At 36.2% G+C, this 9,474-nt stretch overlaps 1 protein-coding gene across 2 annotated transcripts in view; it reads left to right on the top strand.

Moving 5' to 3' along the window:
- viml (vimentin like) overlaps positions 1 to 8,677 on the top strand; it is an 11,098-nt gene extending 2,421 nt beyond the window's left edge. Inside the window, exons 3-9 of one of the 2 annotated variants that reach the window (XM_026946374.3) lie at positions 1,773 to 1,868; positions 3,614 to 3,796; positions 4,480 to 4,605; positions 5,804 to 6,024; positions 6,973 to 7,016; positions 7,234 to 7,301; positions 8,032 to 8,677. In XM_026946374.3, the coding sequence (XP_026802175.3) occupies positions 1,773 to 1,868; positions 3,614 to 3,796; positions 4,480 to 4,605; positions 5,804 to 6,024; positions 6,973 to 7,016; positions 7,234 to 7,301; positions 8,032 to 8,073 (780 nt within the window). In that variant the 3' untranslated portion in view covers positions 8,074 to 8,677. Of the gene's footprint in view, positions 1 to 1,772; positions 1,869 to 3,613; positions 3,797 to 4,428; positions 4,606 to 5,803; positions 6,025 to 6,972; positions 7,017 to 7,233; positions 7,302 to 8,031 lie in introns of both variants that reach the window. The other variant, XM_026946373.3, reaches the window with a different exon arrangement.
- The last annotated feature ends 797 nt before the right edge of the window (positions 8,678 to 9,474 follow it).

Below are 9,474 nucleotides of genomic sequence, written 5' to 3'. Positions count from 1 at the left end.
AAAAAAAAGTTGTTCCTTCACCTGCATATCTTTTTTTTTCCTTTCTTATAATAAATGATTCAGGGATTCAGATCTTTACTGCTCAGCTGTTTCAGTGGGAAAGGGCAATCGGGGTTATGTGGAGTGCGTGCGTGTGTGTGCGTGCGTGTGTGTGTGTGTGTGTTGGGGTAATATTAGGAAAATCCACTGGCTTAAAAATATAACATATGAGTAAATAATGATTATCCTAAAATATTCTATATCTTAAAATGTATTCTAATATATTAATATTTTTTATAGATTTAGAACCACTGTAATTTTCTAGTTAAAATACAATCATACTAAAATGGGTTTTAGTATTTTACTATTTTTTATGGATTTAGGCCCACCATTTTTTAGTACAAATATAATCCAAGCTTTTTTTTATGGATTTAGACCCACTGTCATTTTTTTAGTAAAAATATAATCATGCTAACATGGATTTTAGTATTTTAGTATTTTTATGGATTTAGATTAATTATAATTTATACTAAATTTTTTTTTTTCCTCAATACAATCTTTAATGTGCTAAGCTAATGAACATGAAAAAAATCCCAATTCAGAGATCATGTTCAGGCCATTCTGATGTGGAAAACTGTTTAAACGTACTGAACAGAACAGGAATGTTAATATGAACACTACAGCCCTGACCTAGTACGCAGAAAATAGCAGTTCGAGTCTATTAAACTCCTGCAGCTGTTTATCTGCTGCTTTACTCTGGATGCTTTATTATCAAATGTCACATTGCCAGGGAAAATAGCAATTAAGGTTTTATGGGGAAAAAACAAGACAAAAACAAAAACAAAACTGGAATAAAATAACCACAATAACATCTGTGCATAACACCCGATCTTCTGTCATTGGATATTCAGAGATGAGATCGTCAGATAGGTTTCTGCAGCCGTAAGTGGAATAAGGAGACAACATCGAGCAGAAAAATAACAGACAACTGCAAGATATGTGGAACTCATACAGGTCTCTGTGGTGATACAAACACAGATTAAAACAAGATAAACACCATTGTGTGTGAGTTTATCCTTTCACTTCGTGTTGCATGCACTGATGAGCAACAAACCTGTTCTGATAGAACTGTACCTCATTACTGTACTTAAGTACTATTGTAATAGATTTATACTTAAGTATTATTGAAACTAAATACTCGTACTCTTACATAAGTCAATTTACAAGAGAAAAACCCACATTTTCTACTGGTTACATTTCATTTTGTCCTTGTGACAAATTTCAAATGCACGATTCTCTATATTTCTTAGTCTTTTTTTAGTAAGAAAAAAGTTACTGATTCATTCAGGATGTCTGCTTTACCTCCCATGTAAAACGAAATATTAAAATTTGCCATTAAATCTCAAAAAATTATGTTAACTAGCAGTTAGCATGATGAACTTGTGCTCAGCTCTTTTCATCTGCTAAAAATCCTTTTTACTCTTGACTACTTTTAAATGTAGCTACTATAGCATAAGTAATAACAGGAACTAATTGTTTGTGGACTTTCCACAACATTAAATGTAACTATAAATGGATATAAAGTACATTGTAGTACAAAATTCTTTAATATATATAAAAAAATTGTTAGTGTTGACATAGTATGAGTTGTTATAAGAAAATAACCAATAAACAATGCTATGTGATGTCTTGTGTCTCACAACCCCATCATTGATTATTTTCCTATAACAGCATGACCCCAAAGTGGTTTATTCCTTACTTAATACATCTGCATGACTGTGTGTGTGCGGCAGGATGTGGACAATGCTGCTCTTGCTCGAGTGGACCTGGAGAGGAAAGTGGAGTCCCTTCAGGAGGAAATTGTGTTCCTCAAGAAGCTTCATGAAGAGGTGTGAGAGGATGTTACTGTATCCCCTGTTACTGTTACTGCCTCCTCCGTTACTGTTAATACATCCTCCATTACTGTTACTGCGTCCTCCGTTACTGTTACTGTGTCCTTTGTTACTGTTACTGCCTCCTCCGTTACTGTTACTGTGTCCTTTGTTACTGTTACTGCCTCCTCCGTTACTGTTAATACATCCTCCATTACTGTTACTGCGTCCTCTGTTACTGTTACTGTGTCCTTTGTTACTGTTACTGCCTCCTTCATTACTGTTACTGCATCCTCTCTTACTGTTACTGCATCCTCTGTTACTGTTACTGTCTCCTCCATTACTGTTACTGTGTCCTCTGTTACTGTTACTGCTACTCTGTCCTCTGCTACTGTTACTGCATCCTCCGTTACTGTTACTGTCTCCTCCATTACTGTTACTGTGTCCTCTGTTACTGTTACTGCTACTCTGTCCTCTGCTACTGTTACTGCATCCTCCGTTACTGTTACTGTCTCCTCCATTACTGTTACTCTGTCCTCTGTTACTGTTACTGCTACTCTGTCCTCTGCTACTGTTACTGCGTCCTCTGTTACTGTTACTGCCTCCTCCATTACTGTTACTGTGTCCTCTGTTACTGCCTCCTCCATTACTGTTACTGCCTCCTCCATTACTGTTACTGCATCCTCTGTTACTGCTACTCTGTCCTCTGCTACTGTTACTGCGTCCTCTGTTACTGTTACTGGCTCCTCCATTACTGTTACTGCCTCCTCTGTTACTGCTACTCTGTCCTCTGCTACTGTTACTGCGTCCTCTGTTACTGTTACTGGCTCCTCCATTACTGTTACTGCCTCCTCTGTTACTGCTACCCTGTCCTCTGCTACTGTTACTGCATCGTCTGTTACTGTTACTGTCTCCTCCATTACTGTTACTGTGTCCTCTGTTACTGCTACTCTGTCCTCTGCTACTGTTACTGCATCCTCCGTTACTGTTATTGTCTCCTCCATTACTGTTACTGTGTCCTCTGTTACTGTTACTGCCTCCTCCATTACTGTTACTGCATCCTCTGTTACTGCTACTCTGTCCTCTGCTACTGTTACTGCATCCTCCGTTACTGTTACTGTCTCCTCCATTACTGTTACTGTGTCCTCTGTTACTGTTACTGCTACTCTGTCCTCTGCTACTGTTACTGCATCCTCCGTTACTGTTACTGTCTCCTCCATTACTGTTACTCTGTCCTCTGTTACTGTTACTGCTACTCTGTCCTCTGCTACTGTTACTGCGTCCTCTGTTACTGTTACTGGCTCCTCCATTACTGTTACTGCCTCCTCTGTTACTGCTACCCTGTCCTCTGCTACTGTTACTGCATCCTCTGTTACTGTTACTGCCTCCTCCATTACTGTTACTGCATCCTCTGTTACTGCTACCCTGTCCTCTGCTACTGTTACTGCATCTTCAGTTACTGTTACTGCATCCTCCGTTACTGTTACTGCCTCTTTTCTCTTTATCTCACTCTTGTTTCTCTCTGTCTTTGGCTCTCTTTCTCTCTCCCTGTTATATCTTCATTTCATTCCCATTCTCCTCCTTTTTTCTGTTTTCATCTGTCTTTCCTTCCCCTCTCTGCTTTCTCTCAGTCTTCATCTCTTGCTGTCCTTTTCTGTCTTTCTCTCTGTCTTTGGCTGTCTTTATCCCTCTCCATCATCTCTCTCCCTCTATTTTCATGTCTTCATCCCCCTCTCTCCCTTCCTCTTGTTCTCTCTGTGCAGGAGCTGAGAGAGTTACAGACTCAGACCCAGCAGCAGCAGCAGCAGCAGCAGCAGCAGCAGGTGTGTGTGGATTTGGAAGTGGCTCAGCCTGATCTGACCTCCGCCCTCAGGGAAATCCGGGTGCAGTATGAGAATCTGGCCTCCAAGAATGCGCACGAGTCTGAGGAGTGGTACAACTCCAAGGTGCTGATGTTTTCAGGCAACATGTTTACTGATTCTCATTTTAATCTCTGCACTGATCTTGCCATCATGGTGGAATTTATTGCTTTTATTGCATTTATTTTGGAAAAACCCTGGGTCTTATTCTCTCGTGCTCTCATTAGCTTTACTTGACAAATTGCTGATTTAAAGGAATAATTTGGTAAAAAAAAACAACAACAAACAAACAAACAAAAAAAGTCAAACTTCTATTTCTACGGGTTTCCACTTATTAGAAATGCAGTTGATCAGCCAGGATAATTGTTTTTACATTGTCTTTACATTGTGTCTATTGATCATGCTGCATTCAGTGGCACCTCAAAACGTCCTGAATAATCATTTTCAGGTATCTTTTGTGTTCATTTTATCTATCACTTGCTTTCCTTCTCAATGTCTGATCAGCTACATTTGTCGTAAGTGGAAAATTACAGAAATGTTAATTTAATTTTATGATTTTTTTGGATAAATAATTCCTTTAAATCTGCAGTTTGCTACCTGGATTAAAGCGGATAAGAGCGTCGGAGAATAAGATCTCATTTCATCTCAGAGTACAGTATAGTACCTGGATCTCAGCTGGGTTTTTTTCTGAACCCCTGCCTTTGCTCCTTTCCTGTCAGCCATATTTGTCCTGGCTTAAGTCTCTCCATATTGTGGATGTGGATTTGCAGTTCGCCGATCTCACCGAAGCCGCAATCAGAAATAGAGAAACCCTGCGAGCGGCGAAGCAGGAGGCCAACGAGTACCGGCGCAAGGTGCAGGCTCTTACCTGTGACATGGACGCCCTCAAGGGGACAGTAAGTGAAGTGCATATTATATGAACACCCAGGGCTCCATTTAAACATTACAGGATTGTCCTTTTGTCTTTCTTTTTTTTTTTTTTTCAAAATGAGGCTGTTAGACTTTTTTAACAGAGGGATTTTTTTTAGTTTTTAGATTAGATTTTAAAAAGTTAAAATAAAGTTTTATGAAAAAGTTATTTTTCTATATCATTATCTCTCTATATTTTTTTAAATAAATTACTCGTTGTCATCCCTTTGCACTTATCAAAAGGTCCCAAACACTTGCACAATACTGATCTTACATTATGTTTTATTCTATTTATTATTCTATTCTATTTTATTCTATTTTATTTACATCTAAATGAACCTTCTTCTGTGCAATATTGTCCTGAGGCAACAGAAAAGGCTCATAAGAATTTTTTTTAATGTAAATATTTTGCATCTAAGACGTGATTTTATCTTTTAGATGTTTATTTTTACAAATGATTTTTGTCACGTTCATTTTCTTACACGTAGGATTCATTTCGGAGGTTATTTATTTTTCACATGATTAATTGTTTTCTCTTGTTATTTTATACATGTAGGGCATGTGGTTGCATTATTCAGTGTTATTTATTTTTCCATGATTCATTTTTTTCACATTAGTTTCTCACCTCTAGGGCGTACGGTTTCATTTTTCAGATGTTCTTTATTTTTCCACATGATTAATATTTTTTCAGATTTTTTTCCATTTAGATCATGTGGTTTTATTTTCCAGATGTGGTTATTTTTCAAATGTTTTTTTTCCCACGTTATTTTTTTTTAAGGTGTAGGATTCATTTTGCAGGTTTTTTAATTTTCACATGATTAATTGTTTGCTCATGTTATTTTTTACATATAGGGCATTTGGTTTCATTTTTCAGTGTTATTTATTTTTTCACATGATTTTTTTTTTTCGTGGTTATTTTTCAGAATGATCACGTATTATTCACGATATCACATGTTCACTTGGGTTCGAATGTGCACCTTCAGGGTTTAACATGTTGAAATACACCTTGTTTATGGCATGGGAAAATATGAATTTTCCATAGGGGGTGCATTTGCATAAATAATGTGTACTTTAAATAGGTTCTGTGAGTGGAACAAATTTGCATGCTTCTAAATGAACTATAATGCTAAATATGCCTCAGTCTCTCAGTGTTACATAATGTCTTGTGTGTGTGTGTGTGTGCAGAATGAGGCTCTGGAACAACAGATGAGACAAATGGAGGAGAACTTTGCTCTGGAGTCCTCAGGTTATCAGGACACCATCGGCCGTCTGGAGGAGAACATCCTCAACCTGAAGGACGAGATAGATCGTCACCTGCACGAGTACCAGGACCTGCTCAACGTCAAGATAGCGCTGGACATCGAGATCGCCACCTACAGGAAGCTTCTGGAAGGCGAGGATAGCTGGTAAGACACTAAACTCCCATCTTTTACACTTTTGAACTTTTTTCTGCCTTAACAAACCTTTAAAAAAAAAAAATCTGTGAACACCTTCATGGAATGACCGAGAAATATTTATACACATTAATAATAATAATAAAAAAAGCCACTTCTCATCTTTGACTCATCATCTCTCCTGATTTGACTTTATTAATAAGGAGCAATGAGATTCTTCTCCTTAAGAATTATTTAGTTATAGCTCTTAAATCATTAATGAATGATGATATGATGTATGATGTTGTTTTTTTTAATAAATACAATCTCACTGGAAGCAGCAGATTTGATGTTAGTATTTTGTACTTAGTCTTTTAAATTGCAAACTGTTACGGGTTTTTTTTTTTTTTTTTTTTTTACAGATTTTTCTGTACAGCTTTTTCAATTTTAAACTTAAAAAATGATAAATAAAAATGTAAAAAAATTTAATACATTTATTTTTGTAGATTTCAAATAATTAAAAAAAGTAGCACTGAACATTACAAAAAAAAAAAAAAAAAAAAAGCACCACTACTGTATTGCTGGGAAATTGTTCGCAAACCTGTATATCATGATACATATTGTGTACCGTGGAAATATCTTTGAGAATTGTGATATGATATTTTTGTCATATCGCCCCACCCCCACCCCAATTCAGATTGATTACAGTGACTATAATAAGACGAATCTGTAATAAGATAAGATTTTCTAATTCTGAGAGGCTGAAGACAATGATGAGTCCTTGGAGGTTTTTTTTATTACATTTATCATTTTTATTTCAAAGATTATTAATATTTCAGAACAGATATAAAAGCAGCTCTCTGTAGTGAAGTCAGACAATCGAACCCTTCTGTAGGTGTCTGCAGTATTTTGGTGCAGTATTTTGATGTGTGTAAGAAGACGACTGTCTTTTTTTAAACTCGTATGTTCTCCTGATTTTAGGATCTCAACCCCTTTGCCAAACTTCTCAACCCTCAGTCTGATTGGTGAGTCAGTTTCAGTCCTGCTGTCTCACTGATCATTTTCTCGCATTTCCTCTTGGTCTGCGGTCTCTCACCATCTTTGTATTAGCTTCTCCTTCTTTCGATTGTTCCTTTCTATTCTTCTGTGTTTCTAACAGTCTGGTATGTGTATGTAAGGTAAGTATATAAGTGCCTTATATAAGCGTAATTGTCATTATTATCCATTTTGGATCTATCGCAGACCCTGTGCTGGAGTCCAGATCCACCACGAAGGTTCTTATCAAGACCACTGAGACCAGAGATGGAGAGGTACAGTACTGTTTAAAGCCCGAACTCTTAGCAGTCACATTTTGATAAGTCTCAGTTTACAGCAAAAAGCATGCTGTGATAATAATATGGTACGTTTTCCTTGCTTGTAGCTTTTAACCCAAAAACATAACTGTGTTGGGGTGATTTCACATTTCTATAAGCTACAAGCGTATAATTACAATTTACCGTGTTTAAAACATAGTATTGCCTTTCTTTCAAAGAGCTCAAGTCACATGATGAAGCATCTAGATAAGTAATAAAACACTTGAGAGTGTGCTGTTATGGATTTTTAATTTTTATCCATTTATAGTTACATTTAATCTTATGGGCCGTCCACAAAAACCAGTTAGTTCCGGGTATCAGTTATGTAATACGTAGCTAGCTCTCTCATTAGGCGCTCTCTTTTTCTGTCTCTTGATGTTAGGCAAAAAAAAAAAAAAAATGCAGCTTGGCTCGTGACTGAGAAACCAGAAAGTGTAAATTTTTCAATCTGAAAATTGTTACAAAGCTCTGACACTGGAGACTCCTTCCAAAAAAATATGAAATAAACATCTTCCTTACAGAAAACTTCACCATATCGACAATTCCACACATTTTTAAAATGTGTTTATCCACATGCACGTCCTACCGGCCAATCAGAATTGAGAACTCAACAGCGCTGTGGTATAAATGATAGTAGCCCTGGTCTGTATTCCTCATAACCCTCTGTGTCACACTCGTTTGCTTACAGGTGATGAATGAGGCTACCCAGAAACACGAAGATCCGGAGTGACTAGCCTCATTCCCGCTTCGATTCACACCTCGTCCAAACACACAACACACAACACACAACAGGATCATCCGTCCCTGTGAGGTCTACAGAAATAACCGCTGTCCCTCAGCTACTACTTTCCAGTGCCTTTTCCACCGAGGAGCTGACTGAGCTTCTTCTCTTAGATATTAATATAACAGTAATAACATCTGATAAATTAGAAATAGAAAAACAATTTTCACTTTTTCATTTATATTTATCCATCTGAAAGATTATTTTACTTTCATAACTTCAGCCATTAAATTCCACACCTTACTCTTTGTTTATGATAATATTATAGTAATATTAGTTGAATTATTTCATGTTGTTTTTCATGCAGTTACTGGATAATAAGCTTTAGGCTTTGGAAATGTATATAATGTACTTAAATGTATGTAATATAACATTATTTTAAATGAATTATTAAGAGTAATTAAGAGTAGACAAGCAGGTAGACAGATACAGAGGAAATGTTTAAAATATGGGTTATTCATAAGATATATAAGACGTGTGTAGATGAATATCTGCTTTCATGAGTCATTAATGTTACTGATTCCTAGCACCAATAAAGTTTTTAGAGCTCTTAGACACTAAATATTTTATTCTTTGATAATCGGTTAATCTCCTACGTGTGTGTGCATGTGTGTGAGTGAGAGAGAAAGAGATTTTTGTCTCAAGTTTTGTCTCACTGACAAATTCTCAGGACCTTTTGGTGCGTCTAGTCTTTTAATTCCTGAATTGTATGTTTTAATATTTATATTAACACGAATACCTGCGTAATATTAAGTAATATAATATGTTTAAGAGGTTGAATCCATGAAAAATTCTTAGATCATATTAAAGAAGGAAGGGCATTTATGAATGAAAACAAATTTAAAGGCTAAAAAATAAAAGAAAGTACTTTGTTAAAGTTTGTAACAGTTAACGAGGTAAAAACCCACACAGCAAAATCCTCAGTGCTGCATTAACACCCAGAGGGTTTATATACTGTATGTCCAGTTAAGTCAATACTCTGAGTGGCTCTTGGAGGGTATAATTTTTTTTTTTAATTTGCATACACATTTACACATTCATTTATTTGGTAAAGTCACCTTGAGATTAAGGAAGGTGGTATACTGTGGTATGTCCCATTGTCCACATTGTGTCTGTAGATTTGTTTAAAATTAATGAATAAGACCCAATATATTTTCTGCTTTATCTTAACATCTAGCAATATGTGCTAAATAAGTGTAAATAACAGATGGAAGAAATAAGACTAAAATCACCATTTTGTCTTTCAGATAAACAAACGGACGCCATTTTGAAACCCATTTTTATTTCATTTTGTTGTTTTCAGCTCAAAATGTCCTGAACATCATTTCTGGAATATGACTCTGATTTGTA

Source organism: Pangasianodon hypophthalmus, chromosome 21, assembly GCF_027358585.1.
Source record: "Pangasianodon hypophthalmus isolate fPanHyp1 chromosome 21, fPanHyp1.pri, whole genome shotgun sequence".
Lineage (NCBI taxonomy): Eukaryota > Metazoa > Chordata > Actinopteri > Siluriformes > Pangasiidae > Pangasianodon > Pangasianodon hypophthalmus.
This window is presented reverse-complemented; position numbering and strand designations above follow the sequence as displayed.